Source organism: Acomys russatus, chromosome 6 (genome assembly GCF_903995435.1).
Source record: "Acomys russatus chromosome 6, mAcoRus1.1, whole genome shotgun sequence".
Lineage (NCBI taxonomy): Eukaryota > Metazoa > Chordata > Mammalia > Rodentia > Muridae > Acomys > Acomys russatus.
In genome coordinates this window covers 20305877-20329069 of record NC_067142.1, presented here as the reverse complement: position 1 = coordinate 20329069, position 23193 = coordinate 20305877, and the positions used below count along the sequence as shown (strand labels likewise).

Here is a 23193-nt window from a genome sequence, read left to right as displayed (position 1 = left end):
GGTCACTGACAATCACTCACAGTGTCCTCTGGGCTGTCCAGGTGTCCAGCCTGTCTTGAGGTCTTCTGTGTACAATCTCATCTTCTTACAATGAGAAAAAATTGGCCAGGTTTTGCTGGGTTTGAAAAGGGAGCTGCCATATTTACAGCTTCAGGTCAGGGAGAGGCAGCGCTATGGTTGTTTGGGGGCTTCCAGGCCTAGAACAAAACACTAGACACAGCTTTCCTCACAGTCAGACCTCCTCTTGGCAGTACTATGAGACCCTTACCCAGTGAAGTCTGGTGCATCACCTCAAACTAACTATCTGCCAAGGAAGAGCTGAAGTTAGGCTGCATAGACTCTAGGCCAAAGCTGAACAGCTCCGCAGACAACTTGCAACCATTGCAGTCCCCGTCATCCTAGCTCCCTTTGGTAGAGAAAAATCTTCAGCACCAAGAAGAAAACAGAGAGAGAGAGAGAGAGAAAGAGAGAGAGAGAGAGAGAGAGAGAGAGAGAGAGAGAGAGAGAGAAAACGAAGGAAGAAAAAAGAAAGGAGGCTTGAGGGTGTAGTTTGGTTCATGGAAACAGGCTGAACAAGAGGTCTCAGTTGGCTGAGCCTGCACAAGCTTAGGGAGCCAGCTGGAGCCGCTGGTGGAGCGGTAATATAGGACTGGACTTTCTGGCATTTGGGTCCCCTAGAATACATTCAGGGGCCAAGGCCAAAGCAAATCTGGACGGGGGGGGGGGGTGCTGTACTGTAGACTTCTTCACACTGGGGTTCTAGGGTGGTAATGATTATGGCCTGATCTGAGATCCCAGGGCTCTGCACTCACCCTGTACAGCCAGAGAGGTCTCCTCCACACAGTGCCTGGTCCGGCTCTTCCCCATCCCACAAAGAAGAGGGCAGTCAGCATCATGAACACAGTGAACATTTTATTTCAGACTACAGGTTTCTGAACATAATAAAATCTTTGGCTTGTAGCGGCGGTTCAGTCTCGCAGTCTGTGGGGTTGTATTTCTCAAGGAGTCTCCCATAAAGGAAAGGGATTTGGGAGAGGGACAGACAAGACCAATAGAAGAATCCTGGGTGGGTACAGGCGAGGCAAAGGGCAGACACGTAAGGAAACACACTCACACAAAGAAAAGTCCCAGAGAAACCAGGGCCCGCGTTGGGGGGGGGGAGGTACCCAGAGAAGCAAAAACATTCAAAAGAAAAGAGCAACGGGAAAAAAAAAAACGAAACTGGGCTAGGAGGGGGGCAGCAAGGTAGGGAGGAGGCATAAAATAATTATAATAATTATAATAATTATAACAATAATAATAAATGAGATTAATAAAAATGTCCAGCAAATAGAGATCGCTACACATATCTGTTTTCCTTACCTGAAATTAAATATATACACGGTCGTAAGCAGTTTGGCTAGATAGAGCTTTAAGGAATTCGCAGTTTCGTCTTATACTGTAAGTTAGAGAATAGATCTTTTTTCCCCCCATAGCACCTGTCCGAGTCTTTCTCCCATTTCAAACACCATTTCGTTCCCATGTGAATGTCCACTCGGAGAATTGACTTCTCTCGCTTTCTCTGTCGTCCCGATTGATACCTCCGTCCTTAGCGATCTTTGCATGGCGGCGTGGGGCTGCTGAAGCAAAAGCCCCTTGGAGCCAGAAGGTGGCACGGGCACCGTTGGACACAGGCCTTGGGGCTGGCCACAGCTACTCGCTCTCGTCTTTGTCCTGGACAGTGGTGGTAGAATGGTTGTACAGTCCCTGGGCCATGAGGTGCAGCGCCAGGCCGTTCTTGATGCCCGTGGCTTTCTTGATCTTGGCACGCTTGTTTTGAAACCAGATCTTGATCTGGGACTCGTTCAGGCTGAGCTCTTGGGCCAGGGTCTGTCGCCGCTGCTCCGTGATGTAGCGGTTTGCCTGGAACTCCGCCTTGAGTCTCTGCAGCTGCTCGGCCGTGAACGCCGTTCGCGGCCGCTTGTCTTCCTTCTCGCTCTTTTTCTTCTTTAGCTTCCTGGTGCGTGGGCCTGCAGAGGGGAGGACAGGGCCAGGAAGGGTAGGAGGGGGTCCAGGAGCAAAGGGAGGGGGAAGAGGAGGGCAGAGTAAGCCTTGAGACTGGCTGTGTGGAGCCCACCGCGGGGGTCCCCGAGCTTCCGGGGCGATTGTGGAGGCCAGCTGCTGGGGCTCCGCAATCTCCAACACAGAGCCCCTCTCTACAACAGCGGGATCTCTAGTTCCCCCCCAGACTCAGCTGCAGGGGGAACTCAGAAGCCAAAGAGGAACACTGGCGGGAATTGCAAGGGACACCCAATTCAAGAAAGCTGAGAACAGACCTAGCCCCCAGTACTTCCCAGCCGATACGGAGAAATAAATAAATAAATAAATAAATAAATAAATAAAATAGAGTGAGCTTTAGGGTCCCAACCAGTATAACCTTAGACTTGTGGGTATCTGAACTGGAGTGTCTTCCTAGCATTGGAAAAGAGTGCAGCTGTGAGGGCAGGCCCTGGGGGAGAATTACTGGTCTGCCTTGGTTCCTACTTTATTCTCAGAAACACACACACACACACACACACACACACACGCGCGCGCGCGCGCGCGCGCGCCTGTGCAACGCTCCTACCTGATTCTCACCGTTGACCCCAGAGAGGAGGAGAAGCTGAGATCGCCCAGCCCAGAGAATCAGGAGGCTTTTTTTTTCTTCCTTCTTTCCTCTCTGTTTGACTTGGTGGATGCTCTTTCGGGAGGGAAGCAGTCCGCTGCCTGCCTCCTCCCCTTAATTGCGCTGTAGCCCTTACTGTGTGAGCTTAAAGTCCTGGGCCTTTCTATTTGGCTTCTTGTTTGAGGCCCCCCCCCAAAGAAGAACCCTCACGACCTCTCTCCACAGGAGCACACTGAGCCGGGGAAGGGGGGGGAGCTTCTGTTATCTCTCCTCTAAATCTACTTGCTGCAATTTCAGGATGCAAAAGTCTCAAAGTAACACAAACAAGGGGGGGGGAGCACAGATGGAGATAACCCCTTGCTTTGCCCCCACCAATTAACAAAACAAGGATGAAGGAGTGATGGCAAAGACACTATCACAACGGGGACCTGTGCTACCACCCCATGACGAATGCGTAGGAAGGCCACAGGAAATCCCTCTCTCTCTCTCTCTCTCTCTCTCTCTCTCTCTCTCTCTCTCTCTCTCTCTCTCTCTCTCATGCTAATGTGGAAGGTTGCTATGGAGTCCAGCCAAGAAGAGAGAATTAGGCTACTGGACCTTGCCTGGAGGGCTGCTTCTTGTCATTTTGTTGAGATTCTGGCATTGAGCTGCTGGCCTTAGCGACAGCTATGGAGACCTACAAACCCAAAGGAAGTTCCCAGGCTCTCCGCTGTTACCTAAAACTATCTGAAAGACGGGTCTTTGCTGGCATCTCTAAACCTAGTGCCCACTGGGGGAAAAAATCGGGTAACTGGATCCTGTAGCAGGCCAACACCTAGAGTCAGTTTGTGAGAGGACCGGGCCTAACTGGCTATAGGAATCGTGTCTAGGTTGTCCCCATGAACTGCCTTTGGAAGGCAAGTGTCTGCTTTCTGCCTTCTCTGGCCTATCAAAAGGAAAGACGCACAAAGAACAAAGACAAGGCCTGCTCCCGAAGCAGGACTGGGGTTTAGATGTGAGTCACGGAGCCAAGCAGGCAGAGATAGCCCAGGAAATGTGCGCATCCTCCAAGAGACTCCACTGCGGGAGGTGCATCCAGAGCCTGTTGTAGTGTTGTTGTTGTTGTTGTGTGCGTGTGTGCAGAGGCACGGACACTTGTAATAAAATCGTAGCCTCCTGGCCGGCCGACCCACTCAGCCTGACAGCTCAATCACTCTATCCATCAGGCAAGTCAATCAAAGCAGCTTTTCGGAGGTTCAGGGAGCCCAGCGTGTCAATAACGGGGGCTCGAGATGGCAGAGGCTGATAGCGCGCATCGATCCGCACCCAGCCCGAAGCAGCAAGGCTCCTAGAGACCAGCCAGCGTAGGGGCGCCTGTGGCTACCTTTTGGCCCGGGGCCCCTGGCAGGTTCAAGGCTGACTACGAACCCAAATCCCTGCTGTTCTGGCGGGCCTGCGTTGGCCTCGCAGGAACTCCTGGTCTGTGCAGGGGCAGCAGGCCTGAGCCCCCTCTCCCAGGGCCCAACAGCTGCCCTTGGATAAGTGCTCCAGCACACGCAAAGAAGGCAGAGACTTGGCTTAAGACGGGCAGATAGTCACTGATCACTAACCGGGAGGATTTGCCAAGGGCACAGTGAAGAAAGTCAAGGCCTGAAGGGACGGGGGAGCCCCGCTGTGCAAAACGCTGATTCTCTTGCGGGTGGCCCAGCTCTCAACCCTGACCCTGGCCTAGCTGTTTTCCTCTTCCTCTGCCTGCCAGCTCCAGCGAGCAGTGGCTGCTTACCTTGCCAGATACAGTTTCACTTTACCTTCCACCTATGCGGGTTGACTCCATACCCGGGCTGGGCGCAGGAGGTGGCACTTTTATATATTTTTTTTTCCTGTCTCTTTCTGTCTTTCCTATATCTGTCTTTGTGTAAATGGGCTCTCCACAAAATCATATCCAAGGTGTTCGTTAAGAACACGCGGCAAAAAAAAAAAAAAAAAAAAAAATATTTCTCTGGTTGGTTTCTCTGGCTCAAGCCAGCCCTGACAGGACTAACGTGGTAGATTGCAGATTCAAATCACCAGGCCTATTTTCCCCCCTCTCCCCCGAGCTCAAAGCGCCCTTTCCCTACAAAATAAATCAGTGAGTAATTATCTATCTTTCTTCTCTATAATAAAGATAAAATATTTTTTATAAGACCTCGGTGCTCATAGTTTGTAAAACCAAGGAAACTGAAGCCTTCTATGCGTGCCAATAGCTGTAATTTCCTTCGTGGAAAAGGCCTCCGTGGCAGAATCAAGAGCCCACTCGGTTATGACTAGGACCCAAGGTAAGAGAAGTCAAACATGAAATGATAGCGCTTTAAATCGGGCTTGCTGTCCCCAGCGCGCGGACTCAGAATTCTGGGGCATAGCCTGGGCCTGAAAGCCTAAGCGCATCCGGGCTCGGGTACTCACCAGAGGACGGTCGGTCCGAGTAGCGTGTGCAGTAGACCCAAGCGGGCCAGACTAGGGGTTGCTGCGAGTCAGTCTTGACCACCGGCCCACCGTTAGCTGAGCCCATGAGAAGGATCGCTGGGTTGTGTTCCGGGAACTTGGCTCCCTGCGCCCCGGGACTCCCCGCGCTGCCTCCACTGCCGCCGCCGCTGTCCGAGGGCTTCGACGCTGCTGCTGCTGCCGCCGCCACCGCCGCTGCAGCCGCCGCCGCCGCCGCTGCAGCCGGGTTCCCGGCTTTGGATGCGCCCGCGCCGACGGCGGTGGCGGGCTGGGAGCCGTCGGGTGGGCCACAGTTCGCATCTGGAGCGCACAAGAGCGAGGCAGCGCCCGAAGCTCGTGTGCCCAGCGAGTGGACAGGGTCTCTACCTGCACCAGTCTGCCCTCGGTCACGTTCCACGCGGCTTCCTCCTCCTCCTCCTGCGCCACCACCGGCTGCAGCGGTCGCCACCAAGAGCTGCGGCAGGGGCTGTTCCTTTTTGCAACCGAAATCGGGCCTTAGGATGTTATCGATGAAAAAGTTGGTGGTGCGGTGCAGCTGGGCCGCGGGCTGCGGCTGGTGAGCAGGAGCAGCGAGATGCTGCGGTGGCGGCGGCGGTGGCGGTGGCGGCGGCGGGGGCGGGGGATGCGGGGGGAGGTGCGGGTGATGGGCCAGGGGCGGCAAGCAGGGCGCCGCAGGAGGCGACGGGGGTGCAGGCTGTGGGGACACCGGCACGCTGTCTCCATCGCTGCCGCTGCTGCCGCTGGCTCCTGGGCTGAGACTCAGGCTGAGGCCGCCGGGGGCCGCCGCCGCCACCACCGCCGCCGCCGCTGCCACCGCGCCCAGGCCCGAGTCGCGCTGACTTTTCGGCTCCGGCTGCTGTTCTTCCATGCTCGGCCGCCCGGCAGCCCTGGCCGCGGCGCCGGCCCCCGCCCCCCGCGCCTCTCTCCCCACCCCACTTTGCCAGCGGGCCCGTGGGGGTGCGCGGAGAGGAAGGAGGCAAGGCGAAGCCTCAGCGAAGGCACAGGGCGGGTGTAGGAGAAAAAAAAAAGCCGGGCGTCTGGCCTGGCTCTCGCCGGCTCTGGTGGAGCAGATCTCGCCCTCTCCCTTTCTCTAATTTGTAGACATCCAGATACAGAGAAGACACTTGGCTATTTTTTCTTTTCTTTTTCTTTCTTTCTTTCTCTCTCTCTTTTTCTTTCAGCAACCAGATTTCAGTGATTGGTCTTAATGAGGGAGTAAGCCACAGCTCAAAAATGGGGGTAGGGGGGAAAAAAAAAGAAAAGAAGAAAAAAGGAAATTTTTTAAAGCTCCAAGATTTTTTTCTTAAAGGGGAAAAAATAGTCTTTAAAGTCTAGCCATCTTCCTAGGCAGTAGTGAGGGGTTTGACTTCCCCAGTGTCATGCTCAGCTGTGCCCAGAGCGCGAGGCTGGCAGTGCCTTTAATCGCCTTTGCTTTTTTTGCAGGGAGAGTGCGTCTCCGCCAGTGCCGGGCTCCTTTCCCCCCCTCTGAAATCTCTGACAGCTCGGATCTTTGCACAAACTCTCTCGCTTAAAAAAAAAAAAATCACCCAGGCACACTTTTTGCCTTCAAACCGGAAGCACGTGAGTCAGGGCCGCACGTGTGCGGGACCAATAGCGAGCCCAGACTCGCGCTGACACTCAGGGCTCGGCCCAATGGGCGCCCGCGGGACGTTGCGGATAAATAATCCGGGGGCGGCGGCCGTGGGTGGAGAGGGGGTGCAGAGGCTCAGGCCCGGTACGTCCGGCCCGCCCAGCCCCCATCTGTGCCCACGCCCCTCCCCCTCCTTCGGATCCGGACTGAAGAGGGCACGAAGAGAGCCAAGAGAACTAGATTTGGGGATGTAGGCAGATAAGAGAAGCAACTCCACAACTTGTTGGAGAAATACAGGATTATGGGTTCGTGAGCGCTGGGGACAGCGACAGGCGGCAGGGATTTGGGATACTATGCACCCACCCCGCCCCCGCCATCCCCCATCCCCGCCGAGACATTTAGCTTATATTCTTAGAGTCTTATAGTCTCGTATTCTCTTCTCTCTCCTCCTCCTCCTCCTCCTCCTCCTCCTTCCTCCCTTCCTCCCTTCCTCCCTCGCCCCCCACACCCCCGTGTGTGTATGTAGAGGAATGAAACCAGGAGATCCCGCATGAGAAAAAGACTCAGGGCTGGCTACTTTCAGAGGTGCAGTTTGTTTCCCACTAATGGCAAACCCAACAGGCCTGCTCCACCTTGCTGGCACTATTGGTTTGTGCCACTGGCTAGCCACACTGATGATCTGCAACCATGCCCTTCCCTGTCTGGATCAGCAACACTCGCGAGCTGCCCCAGACGCAGTGGAGCCATGCCCAGAGGCTGTGGAAGAGCCCCAGCGCTTGCCACCCTTTCTTTCCTTGGCTACGGGGAATCCGCGTTGTCCTAGCCTGGTAGAGTTGTCTCAAAAGAGCCCCTGAGCCAGGCGGCATGAAGTGTCCCCTTTATGAGGAGGTCTAGATTTGGGTTTCAAATTCAGGGAATCTTGTATTGAATTTCTCTGCAAAGTAAAAAAAATCAAACCAATAAACCTACTGCTCTTCAAAATTTGGCTTGGCCGACTGAAGATGTGGACAGTGAGTTACCCCAATTCTAAGCTGAATTCTCTGGTATTGCTGCCCACTCCCGGGCGACTTGGGGTGGAGCCCTGAGCATTCTCGCCTCCAGTCGCTCCCACGCTGCTGCTATGTTCTGGGCATTTCTTCTTTTTCCTAGTGGAGTGCCCCAAAAGTTTTTCATAACCAAAGCTAGGGAGTGACGGGTGGTGCTAGGCGGTGGAGTGATCTGCCCCGGGAGCTGTTTTGGAGGGTTGGGTACGTAAAGACTGCTGAAGAAAGGGGGCTTGAGCACGCTGCGAAGAAGGCCTTTCCCACACACGTTCTGTTGGTGATCCGGGAAGAACTACTCTTACCCGATCTCTTTAGGACATAAGAGTTAAATTCTATGCCCCTAGTTTAAAAAAAATTTTTTAAAGCCATAGAGGCTAGATTGGGAAGAACATACAGCCAAACTCATAAGTCCAACGGGAGCACAGAGGCAGTTTGTCCTTGGGACCGGAAGAAGACAGAAATTCATCTTTTGCTGGCTGCATCTCGGCTCAGCACAGTATCTCCTGATTTCCCGGGCCGAGTTTCTTAAAAGCACTGCGCTGGGGCCTGGTTGGCAAGAACCTCTCCAGAGTTGGTCTATGGGGCCACCGTGGTCTCCCCAACTTTCTGAAGCCACTTCATACCCACTGTGCCTTCTCGTAGGTTCCCTTCTGTTTCTAACCCAAGGGCTCCCCGAAATCTCCAGTTGCCCTCATTCCTTTCCCCCCGAAATAGGGGTGGGATTTTTATTTATATTTAAGTTCGCAAAATTGAAATCTTTATCCCGCAAGCGACCGTGGGTACTTAATTAAATTCTAATTAGGACACTATCAATATCCTATTTAGCCACATAGCTTTTGTGCGCCGCGGTCCCTTTCAGCGCCGTAAATAGGGTCTCGACGCCTTATCTCGCCTGCAGGAGACGCCGTGAGAAGGGCTGCGGAAGATAATTTATAGGTTTTAATTACTCTTCATTCCGCCTGATCAGCTTGGCGTTCATCACAGGCCTGTGAATAAAACCCTGGTCAAAAGCTCTGTCACATAGCGCTGGCAAGACGTTTAATCAAAGTGAGCGGCCCCGCGCGCCGCGCGGCCCGGTCCTGTACGTAATTTCCAGCCAGCTGATAAAGCCAGCTGAATAATGCGGCGGCCCTTTGGAGACACCATTTACAGAAATGACTTTATTGACGGCTTAACGTCGGTAATTCATTTTACCTTTCATGTAGTAGAGCTCGGATTTGTTACAGTAATAGGATGATAAATGCACCCGCGGCCCACGAGCTCCGGCTGGATTAGGCTATGCTCCTCTGCAGCGCGCTGGCTTGTCCCCCCCCCCCATACCACCCCCCAGATCCAGCCCCGGAAGGATGCTCCTTTAGACTTGTCGCCTGAGCTCCACGACCCCCGCCCAGGCTCCACGCCCTCTTCTCCCTCCTAAAACTGAACATATTGTTGGGAAGTATATGTGCCTGTGCTGACGTCCGTCCTAGCAAGCCTTGCCGTGAGGTGTGTGCAGGCTGACTGAGCAAATATTGGCTGAGACACTTGTGTGAGGGGTCCAGAGAACTCCGAGCCCAGGGCTGGCATGTGGGTGAGGAGCTACAGCAGGGGCAGGGTGAGTGGTGTGTTCAAGTATCTGGGTAAAGGGGCTTGGTGTCTGTGTGCAGGGGTGCATGCCAGTGTGACTGCATTGGAGTCATCATGTTTTTTCAAGATACTCCCCTCCGCCTTTGGTAGTTACGGAATGACTTGCATTCGATGGATGATGTCCCAGGCAGGATAGCAGACAGGTAGGCAGCAGGAAGCAGGCGTGGGAACTGACCAGAACTGGAATGCAGCCCTTCTTCCAATGCCACCAGCTCCTGGATCCCTAGAGTAGGAGCTAGCGGAGATGAGCACTTACTTGTGTTGCCTGGCAGTCTTAAGCAGTATGGTTACCTGTGCAAGACACCCCTACCCCCTAGCCCTCCAAGGAGGCCACAGACCAGGCATTACCACCTCAAAAGACTGACTGTCCCTCCCTGTTTCTACCTTTTCATAACCCAGCGAACTTGGCTGCAGGGAGGGGTACTACAAAGAAGAAAAGCATTCTGTTTAGTTCCAAAGGCCAAAAGGTGTGGTGGTGTAAACTAGCCCCCCTACACCCAAAGCAACCTCCTTGGCTGGGAAGCAAGAAGAAAGAGACCAAACCCTCCAACCCGCCCCAGTCCCTGAACATCCTCCTTGAAGCTCGGCTGTAGCTGGCTTCAGTGCAAAAGACATCTGGCCAAGTACGGGGAAGAGTGCACGTCTGCTTGAGGGAAGGAAAGGCTAGCAGAGAAGTTTGAGATCAGACAAAGGGAAGACTCCAGTTTTCTTAGGGTGAAAACCTCTCTTTCTAACCTAGAAAACAGGGACAAAACAATTAAGTGCTTGTATTTGGGTCTGTTCACCTGTGTTGGTGAGAGCCACCCACAGGGAACCCCAGTCTACAAAAGCATTGCTTGTACATTGGTGTCTAACTGTGCTGCCGAGGACTGGAGACCCTCAAATGACTTGGGCCCAAGTCAGCCCCACCGATGCCTATGGAGAAGAATGTTCACTGAGATTTTGCCATGTGATGTGTCAGAAAGGGAAATCTCCTGTTGTTTATGGGTTTCTGACGAGTTTTTGGGTTTCGTTTGTGCAGTTTCCACCTTTAAAGGGTGTGTGTGTGTGTGTATACACGCGCACGCGAGTGGAAATACGAAAGCCAACCTCCTTGGCTCAGATGTGAGCTCCTCCGTGGGGGCAGCAGTAGGTGGTGTTGCCTGCACACGGTGGTAATCCCATTTCCAGTCTAGATCAGATGGCGGTGGGGCCTCGCGGTGCGGGACATGAATGAGTTGTCCCGACACAATAGCGTGCAGCCTTCCTAGAGGGACTGGGTGACCAGCGGTTTTGTTGGGAGTGAATACGGGGAGATTTCTGCTACAAGGGCCGGTATTATCATGAGGCAGAAGGTCAGACTATACATTGCAGGTCCCCAAAGCCTATAGACCTTGGGAAATGTGAGGCCTCTACCCTTGTGATTGTACCTGACAGTCTTTTCAATAGACTAATTCAATTAGCACTCAGTGCTTCGGTCTTCATTTGGAGGGTTTCACAATATGGGGGTGGGTGGGTAGGTGCTGGAGGGGGATTTCTTGGGTGTCTGGCAAGGATCTTCGGGAATTTCGAATTTCGTTAAAAGCTGGGAGTGGTACTGGGAGAGGCCAACAAGGGGTGGGGGGGGGGAAGCAAAAGACTGGGGTGCAGGCTGTGGAGCCAAACCTTGGAAAATCATTTGTTCAGCTGACCCATGAAGTGGAGATGGAAGTTTTTGTTTGAAAATCTCAAAAAAGTCCTGTCTGTGGAAAGGGCTTAAAGGTGACAATCTCTCTCTCTCTCCCTCTCTCTCTCCCTCCCCCCTCTCTCTCTTCTGTGCATGTGAACCAACCTACCCACCCCACAATCTGTTTTCCTAGAAAGCTTCAAGAAAAAGTCTTAGAATACTGCAGTATTTGGATGTATTCCCACCCCCCATGTACAGCACTTTTCAAAGAAGTGGAGACCTTTTAATTCTAAAAACATTCTCCCTCCCCCCCCCCTCTTCTTTTTACTGTGAGAAATGGGGGTGCAAGGTGGAGTTACTGTGATTTCCTTACTTTCATTCCGAAGGGCCTTGGGAGCCCTGAGTTCCAGGAGCAGGAGCAACTGCTGGTCAGCTCGCTCAGTCCCTGGGCCTCTTGACGCCAGCCCATAGCTGCTAGCGGGTTTCAGGCTGTGCTTCTAAGAGCAATGAGCCGAGCCAAGATGCAGGGCCCCTAGGCTCCCATCACTGCAAGCAGAATCTTCGTCCTCACCACCTCCCAAACTGTTCTGGAGCTGAATCATTCAGCCAGACTGGCCCAAGTCTCGTGGATCTTAAAGCCAGTAACACCCGAAATCAAGGCAACTACACACACACACACACACACACACACACACACACACACACACACACATATATATATATATATATTCTTCTTATGTGGAACCTTTCCTCTAGCACCCAAATTTCAATTTGGATTCAATTCCTCTGTGTTTCATCTTTTATTTTATTTTGTCCTCCTCCCACACTTTGTTTTCTCCCCTCCTTAGAAGGTTTGGGGGAACTGGTTACCCTCCCCAAGGCCCTAAGGGTGCCCTGACCTTCTCCAGTCCCCACCTGTCTGAGTGGCTGCTTCGCCTGGATCCTGGCTCCGGTTCGGGGGTCTTAGAGTGTTTTCAGGCTGGGGGGCGGGTGCAGGGTGGGAGCGAGTGAGGAGGGGCCAGAGCAGCTTCCGGGTTTGCAATCATCCCCTTCGTGGTTCCTGCTCCCCCAGAGGTCTGGGCTCTACTCGAAAGTCCGTGCCAAAAAATCCAAATAAATAAAAATAAACGAGAAAAAGAAAAAAAGTGGGAGCGGAGTCCAAAACCCACGTTCTTTTTGTTTGCTGAGTAGTCCGTCTTCCTCTTCCTCCTTTTCTCGGCACTCACAGAGACAGGGGTTGTCTCCTGTCTCTATCTCTTCTCCCTCCGACCGGTGAGGAGTAAAAAATCCGAGAAATTGTACCCAATGCCGGGCTCCAGGCCAGCTCCTTCTCGTCCCCTATCCGCACAGGCCAGCGGTGGAAATCACAGCCGCTCTTCCCTTAAACCGTTCGGAGTTGCAGCGTGGGGAACCTCTTCCCCGGCAGAGTGCAGGATAAACTGTGACGTCCACTGAGATCTGTGCTGCAGAGGTCACTGGCTGGGAAACTTGCAAAGTTTTGGATGGGAGGTGAGAGTGCCAGGAAATAAAAGCTTCAGGGACTTGGGGTGCACCTTGTGAACCAGGGCCGAAGTCCCCACAGTTTCTTTGACCTCGCCCCATCTCCTTTCTCACTTGAATCAGACTCCAGCCAAAGGAGTTCAGTGCACCGCGGAGACCTTTCCTGGGCCACCTTTCCATTAGGCCTGCTTCAGTCGTGTGTGTGTGTGTGTGTGTGTGTGTGTGTGTGTGTGTGTGTGTGTGTGTATGTGTGTGTGTGTGTGTGTGTGTGTGGTCGTCGTCGTAAAAGATTTGGTTTGAGTGCACGTGTATGAAAGTATGTATCTCGAGGAATTGTGCTTGGTTTATGCATGTGGGTGGTGCCCACGAGTCTGTATCTACTGGGGCTTGAAGTTGGGTTTGCGTGAACCTGTGCCTGTGTGCTTTGGGGAAGGAGTCTCGGGTTCTCTGTCATCCAGAGCCCTGGAAGCCTAGGGAGTCTCAAGGACCTTAGAGGCCTTACCCAAATTAGCTTCTAGAGGCCTAACCTTTCCTTTCCTCCCCAGTGACGTGCAAATAGTCTGCTTAAACCCAGATTAAAGCAATCACTGGCTTTTTGTGTTTTAACCAAGATTCACCTTGGCAACTAACGCCTTGATTGTTTGAAGGGCTGAGCAATACGCTCCAAGCTCAAGAGCAAAAGACACCTAGGGATGGGGCAGACCAAAGACCTTCTTCACAGACCCAGAGAGGAGACCATCTAGGTCACCTCCACCAAGAAGGCCACCGTCCTCAGGGTTCTCCACGTGCTGGTTGGCAGCCACAGGGCTCGGGGACTGTCTTTGGGTTTCTGTCTCAGGAAAGGGCAGGGAGCAGTTCTTTCTGTCAGTACCCTGGCCCCCCTTCATTCTCCAAAGCTTAACTTATTCTCTTTTGACTGACAAGTAGAAGCTTGGCCAGTCTTGATGATGAAGATGTGGTGGGTCGGGGAGACAGGGTCCAGTCTTTTCCATATCCGTTTTCCAACCCTCTGAATATTGTCCTTTGCGTTATAGCATCTCTAGAATTTTCTGAACTAGAGCTACCCAGTGGGGGGTCTGGGGGGATGTCTAGTCTGGGTGGGTGTGGAGGTGGGGAAAGCTGGCCCCAAGCAGTTCCCAGTACATCCGATCTCCCCACCCCCCCACCCCCACCCCCCCGCACGGGAGACTCCAGCTCCAAGCCCCAAAATTGTTATGCAAAGAAGTAAGGAGTGTGATCTCCCAGTAATCAAAGCGACCAAGCCAAATATTAGAGGCAAAGTCAATAATTAAGCAACCTGTCTCTGGGATAATGATCTCTACAATTGAAGAGGCACCCACTTTCCCTCTACTCCCCTCCCCCAAACCCAAGGCAACCTTAGGAAGTGGGTCGCGGCTGGAGCTGGAGGATTCGGGGCGGGGGGGGGGAGGGGGGAGGAAGCTACTTGCCCCCGCCCAGGAAACAGTGAATGTCTGTTAGCTGAAGGACGCTGACACTCCTAAAGGTGGGCCCCCGTGGATCACTGAGTCAGCTTTCCCGGCAAGATATCGGCTGGCCTCTTTTAAGGTGGAACGTGACATCTCTCCACATGGTACGGACAGAAGCCCTTTTCTAGGGTCCCAGTCTCTCTTCTTTTCGGAGAGCATCTCTTAGGCAAAGGCCAGAATTCCCCGAGTTTTTGCCTGTGAGCAAAGTGCCACCTGTCGACACATTTCGAGAAGTGCACGGGCGCGGCTGTGAGCCAAGGTTTGAGTTTGGAATTGGGTGGCTTTTTTGGAAAGGAGAGAGACCAAGTTTCCTGGGAAATTGTTTCTATGGTATCTTCTCGTTTTAGTAGAGGCAAAATTGGAGAGAAATAGGCCCCTAAACGAAAATCCTTAAAAGACAACGGTGTGCACTAGGTTCCCACTCCCAGTGGGCCAGTGCGGTGCGGTGACCTTGGGTCGGGTACCAGTACTCTCTGAGTCTCATTTTCCTTATTCCCAAATACAGAGAACTGGACTGGATGGATCTGCTTCCAACCCTGACGTTGAATCAAACACTGACTTCAAACAGTAATGCTCTAGACAGCCCGTGTCCGTCCCCGCACCCCGCTTTAATCTCTTGTACTTATTTAATGTAGAGTCACTTCTACTGTGTCAGTCAATGCTTTCTCAATTATCACAAGATTTCACCTGAGTGGGGTTAGAATATTTGCTGGGCCATGAACTTCATTATTTTTATTTTTATTGGTGTCTATGTGAGGACCGGTTGCCTACAGAGGCCGGAACCGAAGCCACAGGTGGTAACTGGACTTGGGTGTTGGGGATCAAACTCAGGTTCCTATGTCAGAGAACAGCGTGTTCTCTGACCTTGGAATTTGTCCAGCCCATGATTTAATTATTTTCAACCAGACCGAGCTCTGTTCACTGTTTATTATGTCTATTGAAAACATTTGTGGTGGAGAAGCAATGGCTGGCTTAAAGGAGAAGACTCCGGCCCAGGCAGCAGTCAGAAGGGTCAGGCTGGCAAAGAGCAACAACGTATGGCGCCTCCAGGAGGAGAGTTCCCACACCCGAGGGTCCTAAGGTCCCTGCTACACCGTGGACGGTGGGGGGGGGGGGGAGCAAGCATGGGGGAACCACGGAGGATCTCAGAAGGCAAGCTGCGTTCTCTCACCTTTCCTAGAATTATCATAGTATAGAAACGGGATGCGGGGAAGGAGGCGATATCTGGGGTTCCTAGAGGCTTCAAGTAAGACCGCAACAGCTTTGAGGCAGTTCGCAGGGGTCCGGAATCCTAGCACTAGTTAGCTTAGGTTGAAGTGGGGAGGGGGGCGGGCCTCCCTTCCTGGGAGCTTTGGGCTGAACTTGACCGGGCAGAATCTCCCTGGATTGACCCAGCTGCTCTGGTTTTATAGGTCAGAAGCGCAGGGAGTCTGGGATGGGCCGCCTGTGCATAAAACCTTCATAGAGACCTTCAAAACCCTACACACTCACAAACTTGCAACCGTATGCTTTGGTGTAGAGGAACCCTGTCAAGTTTCCCCGCTGAGTGCCGTTCTGAAGCCCTCCTGCTCTCCAGCCTCCAGCCTCCAGCCTCCAAAGGCTGCCTTCCAGAGTCTCAAAGGCCTGCTCCCCCACAGGGGTTGGGGTCTTATTTAGAAATAAGGTGGGGCCCAGAATCTGGTCGCTAGTCCTCCGCTGAGGCCACGTGAACACCAGCTGAGACCTGAGGGAAGAGGGAGGGGGAGATTTCGTTGCACGGGTGTGTTTGGCGATCCCTGCCCTCTACACCCCAGTTGTAATAATCTACACCACCCTTTAGACCCAGACGGTGACCTTCCTGCCTTGGCACCTTGGGGGTCAGGGTGGCTGGGAGGAGCCTTACAGGAACCCAAGGGCAGCCATTGCCCACTCTCTGTGGCCCTTGGAAGCCAGACAGAAGGCAGATGGAAGAAGGGTGTTGGAGCCTGAGTACAGTGGAAGCTGCCCCGGAGGCCAGAACCATCCAGCATCCAGGGAATGAATGCCACCCACACACCACCTTCCTCCGTGGGCAACAGGAGGACTTTCCATACCCCTGCAAGAGGAAAGACGATAAGATAGAACTACTGTAGAGATGGTCTAGAGAAATAAAGACAGGAGGCGCATGGGGGTGGGGTCGAGGGGCATGGGGGTGGGGTCAAGGGGCGTGGGGGTGGGGTCGAGGGGCGTGGGGGTGGGTGGGGTCGAGGGGCATGGGAGTGGGGTCGGCTTGACTACACAACTCCTTTTGGAAGACCAAGCAGCAGTGTCTGGGCTTTCTCTGGGGCAGACAGCTCCGAACATTACAGGAGCCATTGCTTACAGTGGCAGAAACCCAGTGAGAGATAATACCTAGCCCCCAAGGGCACAGGGAATAAGAAAAGAAAACTCCAGATGAGGACATGTGGCCTTGCAGGCCCGTGGACTGGTGATGGGACTTATGCTCCTGGTGTCATGGTCATTGGTTCATCTCTCCAGGTGCATCACTTCTGCCCCTTTCCCCAGGTCTAACTGTCACTGTAGGCTCCAGGAACGGGATCGAGCAGTGGGCTGGGGACCTGTCCAATCCATCATAGGCACAAAAGCAGAGCCTTTCTCCCTGTTGTCACATGGTGGCCCAGTAGAAATGGAGGTCACAGTTCCCCATTATTTTTATTGTTAATGGCTTCCAAGATCAGAGGCCTCAAGGGATGACCATGGTCCTTAGTGTTGAGGGTATCTGGCCGGCCTCAGAAATGCACCCCCTGAGTAGACCCCCAGCTCACAGCTGGTTTCCCTAAGCCAGGATTATAGCCTGAGACTCAGGTTTTTCCAAAGTTGTTTCTGGCAACAAGGGAACCTAGCGTTTACAGACTTCATGGAGCGATCTTGTCCCCACAGCTGGTCCCCTTGTTCATCAGAGTCTTGGGGGGGGGGTGTTGGGGGGAATACCAGATGCCTGGTGACTTCTGAGTTGTGGGTGGGCATTCAGGCAGCAAGCAAGGAGGAGGCCAAGGGACAGCTTTACCAGAAGATCCAGGTTACCCACAAGTTCAGAACACCCGACCTGTTTCCAGAATCTGCATCCACCCAGAACCATTGTGCATTGTGGATGGAACATCTTTTGATTCTGCTACACAGGACGAGGCTAGAAACTTTCCAGGCAGAGAAGAGGCAGGGGAGGGCTGCTGTTGTCCTAGGATAATGGGTCCCATAGATTTCTCCTTTAACCAGAGAAACAAACAAACAAACAAACAAGCTAACAAACAAAGCTTAGAATGGAGGGAGGAGCAGCCGGGTGTGGTGGCACACGCCTTTAATCCCAGCACTCGGGAGGCAGAGGCAGGCGAATCGCTGTGAGTTCGAGGCCAGCCTGGTCTACAAAGTGAGTCCAGGATGGCCAAGGCTACACAGAGAGACCCTGTCTCGAAAAACAAAAAACAAAAAAAAAAAAAAAATGGAGGGAGAAGGACTCAGGGCGCCTAAGCATCCTGCTTGGATTCAAGGCAGAGACATCTGTTTCAGGAGGCCAGCGCTGGCTGACCTGACCTGCTCTGCCATTTAACAGCCCTATTAGGCTTTAGAGACAGTAAAAAAGCTTCCTTTGGGAGACTCCTTGGTTTGAGAATCACAGCCCTGGGGTTTTATAGGGAGCTTTAATAGAAAGGCTTGGAAAAAGGTTTAGGGTGTCTGGAATGTGAACTTGAACTTTTTCTGAAGGGTATTTGGACCTTGTGCCAAAAAGCTCAAGAGTCTCTGTACCGGCGCCCCTCCCCCCCAATCCCCTCCTGGAGCTGCCTTGATGCCAGGCAGCTGGAGGTTGAGATGAGAGATTTGCAGATGAGTTGTGTGATGACTTACCTTGGCTGGGTCACCAGAAAGACCAGAAGCCAAGAACTGTACAGGGTGCATACCCCCTTCTCAGTCAGGCTCTATGTTTTATCTCCCCAGCCTGTCTCTCAAGCTATCAAGAGTGGACACGGACAGGGATGTCACAAGGAAAAACTAATTAAACGGGAGTACAATGCTTTGGAAATATCAAGTGTCATGTAAATGGCTAATTTGAACAATAATCTTGATGGTGGTAATTATGTCCTAAGAAGCATATTCGCAGATAGCCCTGTGCTGAGCCCAAATATGTCTCAGGAGGAGTCTGGGGATCCTCACTTCTTCTGAGGCTAAGCTCAGCAGAGGTGGACACCCACTCCCAACTGCTTAGAAGGCAACACTGTGGATTATGGTTTACTTTCACCACGTAACTGCAGCCTCTGACCCAGGGAGCCAGATGCCTATAAAACCGAACTACCCGGAGCTGGTGAGACAGCTCACTTCTGTGCTTGCAGAGCCTCTGGTTTCAGTTCCCAGCACCCACATGGAGAGGCTCACCACTGCCTGTAACTGTAGCTCTAGGGCATTTGATACAGGCTCCTGCATTTATATGCACATGCCTACACAGACATATGAATAGAAAAGACAGACAGACACACACACACACACACACACACACACATACACACACACCATGACGTTGTGGACTGATTAGCAGAATTGTCTAGAGTGCTTAGGCACTTAGGAAAGCATCAACTAGGTAGTAAGACCAGCTGAGCCTTGACAGGTCCCCCAGCTTCAGTGGCTGTGGTGGGGTGGGGGGTGAGGAATGGGGGGAAGGGGTTTCAGATATTACCTGCAGGGGCTGTAGGTCTGCATAAGCCCTGAGACATTTGCTTGCTGCCTCTTTAATTCTGTGTCCACCTACTCCAACAGGTTCGCTCAATGGGATCAAAGGGTTCCCAGAAAGATCATGGGAACTCTCCCCCAGCCTGACTGGGAACGCAGCAGCAGCAGCCCTGAGTGGAGAACGACAAGACTACCAGAGAGCATTCTGGAGGTGGGTGAGCAGGGAGGGGTGAACGGACGGCTCTGTCTTGGAGACTGCAGGGTTACATCTTGGACAGGGCAACCTGGGATACTCAGGCTGTGGCTACCTCTGGCTCCTGCCTTGCTTTCTTCAGGGTGCATTTTGGTGGCTTTGGTCACATCCACAGCAGATCAGGCTTCTTCGAACTCTGTGCCTCTGTTCTCATAGTGTGGGTGAGAAATTGGGGTATCCTTTTTGTGTGAAGTCTCTTTTCAGCTTTTTTCATTTCCCTCTTTTTCCTTCTTCTCTTTACCCTCCCTCATTCTCCTTTCTTCCTCCTCTATATTTTTGTTTTCCCTCTCTTTCTTGCTTGCTTGTTTTCTATCTTTTTCCTCTTCTTTCTTTCTTTCTTTCTTTCTTTCTTTCTTTCTTTCTTTCTTTCTTTCTTCCTTTCTTTCTTCCTGACTGGCCTGAAACTTGCTCTGTTGACCAGGCTGACCTCAAACTCATCTAGATGGGGGAGTCTCAACCTCCCAAGTGCTGGGTCTCACAGTATGGCGGCGACCCGTTTGTTCCCTGCTTTCTTTTTGAGTCTCTGCCTTCTGAATCCCAGTTTGGCTTCACCATCACTATGTAGCCAAGGATGACCTTGAACGCCTCATCCTCCTCTCTCTACATCTTAAGCACTGGGACCATAGGCATGCACCACCACATCTGGCTTATGCCTCGCCGAGACTAGAGCCCTAAGCTTCCTTCATGCATGCTAGGCAAGCCCTCCTCTAACTAAGCTGCATTCCCGCCCCTTTGACATGTAAGCACTAATGGGTGGTCTACAAATCCACTTATCCTTTACCCTCGTCTTTTTTTCTTTGCTTACTATATAGCTCTAACTGCCTGGGAGCTGCCTACATGACTTTGCACTCCTCCTGTCTCTGTCTCCCAAGTGCTGGGATTTAAGCCATGTACTACCTACCATACCTAACATTTATGAATTCTTTATTTACTTATTTTTCTTTGTAATCTTATTTTTGTATGTGGGTGGTTTGCCTGTATTTCTGTCTCGGCATCACATCCATGCCTGGAGGCCAGAATTAGAGCACTGCATCCCCAGAACTGCAGTTACAGACAATTGGGAGTGGACATGTGGGTGCTGGGAATTGAACACAGGTCCTCTGGAAGAGCAGCCATGGAGCCATCTCTCTAGTCCCTTCTCTGGACTTTTTGACTGGACTAACGAGCCCTCTCACCTCCCCACCTCATTTCTCTAGGCCTTAAGACTAGAACTTCCTTAAGGTGATTTCCCTCCACCACCCATCTTTCCCCCTCCATCTCTCCCTCTCCATCTCTCCCTCTCCTATAGTCTTTCCAGAAGCTTCCCTGCAACCACCGGACCCATAATTTGGGGCCCCAGTGCCTGCCAAAACCAGTGGAACTTTGAGGGCAGCTAATTGCTGTGACTCACCTCGGAAGCAAAGGGGGACTTTCCAGCCAGAGCTCTCTGGGTTGCTGAGGGCATACAGACTCTCCACTGTACTGTAATGGCAGTCCTCACCCTTGGGCTCTCCCTCATTTCACTTTTTGGCTCGGAGAACAATTGCAAATTCAAGTCTCTTCAGCTCACTGCTCCCTCTTCTCCTTCCTTTTATCTTCCCCAGTTTGTTAGATGATTCTGCCTGTCCTGCCCCGTGAGGACATCCCCCCTCATGCCCCCCCTCATGGCCCTCTACACTCTTCCCCCTGCACACACCTATACCCACACACAGAAAGGGTATATAGGTTTCATTCCAACAGAATGTGTTCAGCTTTGAATGCAGTTTTTTTTTTCCAGTTTAAAACAGCCACCACTTGGCTTTAACTTGAAATGTCTTCTTCTCTTTCAAAGGAACACTTTTGGGTTTTTCATACAGAGTCTCCTGGAGCCCAAGCTGTTCTTCTGTTGGTAACAGAACCCAGAACTTCAGGCATGGAAGACAAGCCCCCTTTCCAAGTGAACTGTAGTTCTCAGCCTCTAGGTCAATCTGGATGCTTCTGTGGTTCTTCGGGGGACTTCTCACTAGTTTTGTCTCTTGATAGGTATGTTCATGGGGGCAGCTTAGAATTTCAGTACTCTTTTCCCTCCGGAAGGTGACAGGTACCAAAATGCCAAGTCACTCTGAGCTGATGGTGGCCCTGGACTCCCCGTTCCCCTGCCTTCGGTTCCCAAACACTGAGATGACTGGTCGGTGCCACCACACCTGGTTTATGTGGTGTTGGGGATGGAACTCAGGTCAGCCTGCATGTGAGGCAGGCACTCTACCAACTGAGAGATATGCCCAGCCCAAGATACCACTTTTCAGTTGTTGTTTCTGAGGAGGAGGAATCCAGACTCTGAGGGCCTGTCTGCTTTCTGCATGGCAAAGCCTCACACACAGGGCTACAGTGCAGTGAAACTCGCACAGCTGACAGGAGTAGAGAGAGGGGAAACTCTAATCAGGATATACACATGAAGAAAAAGTCTATTTTCAATAAAAGGGAAGAGGGAAGTACTTTTCTCTGCGAAAGCTGCTCTGGCTGCGGCTTCTCCAACCTGCTACTCATGCCTCCCTGCGCCCACCCCAACCCCCACCCCCAGCTCTCAGCATAATACCAACTTTTGAAGATGATTTCTTCTTGAATCCAGGCATTTCCACACTGGAGGCTCCTAGGCATTAGGGTGGGGCCCGGAAGCCAAGAGCATTCCTTCAGGTAATAGCATGTAATCACAACTTCCTGGGGTGGGCCTGGAACCTTTAGAGCAAACCGGGTCAATGGTCCATAGAAACCAACAAGCTGGGAGCTGCGGAGACAGGGCAGTTGGTAAAGTGCTTGCCTTGCAAGGACAAGGACCTGAGTTCAGTCCCCAGAACCCAGGTACTAAAAAACGGAAGCACAGTGGTGTGAGTTTATAATCCCAGCACTGGGCTGTCGGAGACAGGAGGGTAGCTAAGACTCAGGGGCCAAGCAGCCTGGCCTGCTTGGCAAGTGTCAGGCCAATGACAGACTCTGAAGAGAAACAGTGGCCAGTGACTGAAGATCAATAATTAAGGTTGTCTTCTCTCTGGCACTCATACACACACACACACTCACTCATACACACACAAACACACACTCACTCACACACACACACACACACACACTCATACACACACACACACACTCATACACACACACACACACTCACTCACACACACACACACTCATATACACACACACTCACTCATACACACACACACTCACTCACACACACACACTCATACACACACACACACTCACTCACACACACTCATATACACACACACTCATACACACACACTCATACACACACACACTCATACACACACACTCACTCATACACACACACACTCATACACACACATGCATACACACACACTCATACACACACACACTCACTCATACACACACACTCACTAATACACACATACACACTCAAGCACACACATACAAACACACACTCACTCATACACACACACACTCACACACACACACTCTCATACACACACTCACACACACACTCATACACACACTCACACACACTCATAAACACACTCTCTCTCATACACACACTCATATACACACGCACTCATACACACACAAACACACACTCTCATACACACACACTCACACACACACGCATGCACGCGCACAGGCACACATGCACACATGTAGAATATTTAAATATTTTTACATGACCATACACTAACAAAATCATACTAAATATTCCGAGTTCAATACAATGCATTATGCAAATTAACGACGTGTTTCTTCTCGTTTCCCTGCAATGTGGCTGCCAGAACCTTCACAACACATAAAGAACAGCTGATCCTTCTGTTTTTGGAGACACGGTCTCATGTCGCCCACGCTGGCCTCAAACGCGTCATGGAGTAGAGGATGACTTGGAACTTGCGATCCTTCTGCCTCCCCCTCCAAAGTGCTAGACTTACAAACATGCACCACACCCTTGGTTTTATACCCTGCTGGTAACAGAACCCAGAACTTCAGGCGTATTAGACAAGCCCCCTTTCCAGATAAGCGGTAGTTCTCAGACCCAGGTCAATCCAGATGCTTCTGTGGCTGTTTGGGGACGTCTCCCTAGTTTCCTTCTCTTAAGAGGTTTGTGTATGGGGGCATTTCCGGTGGGCGAGAACTGTCGCGTCATGCTAGGAGCCCTAGTAAACAGATTTCCATATCATGGTTTCTGGCGCCATCGTGTGTCCACTTTGTGATACTACACCAACCGTCAGCCATCGTGCAGGTGGTTCGTGGTTTAACAGCTTTCTTCTTTTCTTTTCTTTTCTTTTCTTTT

General features: G+C 52.0%; 2 protein-coding genes across 2 annotated transcripts in view; one reads left to right on the top strand and one right to left on the bottom strand.

The window, feature by feature from the left end:
• Positions 1–1157: 1157 nt before the first annotated feature.
• En1 (engrailed homeobox 1) lies at positions 1158–5972 on the bottom strand. Its single transcript, XM_051148222.1, has 2 exons — positions 5066–5972; positions 1158–2009 (listed from the first exon to the last, which is right to left on the bottom strand). Exons 1-2 carry the CDS (start codon positions 5970–5972, stop codon positions 1693–1695), a joined length of 1224 nt encoding a protein of 407 aa, XP_051004179.1. The 3' UTR covers positions 1158–1692.
• Positions 5973–6757: 785 nt separating this feature from the next.
• Marco (macrophage receptor with collagenous structure) overlaps positions 6758–23193 on the top strand; it is a 113279-nt gene continuing 96843 nt past the window's right edge. The window contains exon 1 of the mRNA XM_051148195.1: positions 6758–6839. Coding sequence (XP_051004152.1) covers positions 6758–6839 — 82 coding nt within the window. The remainder of the gene's footprint in view (positions 6840–23193) is intronic.

Coding starts and splice junctions, on each gene's coding strand:
- En1 (XM_051148222.1), bottom strand. CDS start 5,972: ATGGAAGAACAGCAGCCGGAGCCGAAAAGTCAGCGCGACTCGGGCCTG. Junction 2,010..5,065: donor CTCGGACCGACCGTCCTCTG/GTGAGTACCCGA, acceptor TCCCCTCTGCAG/GCCCACGCACCAGGAAGCTA.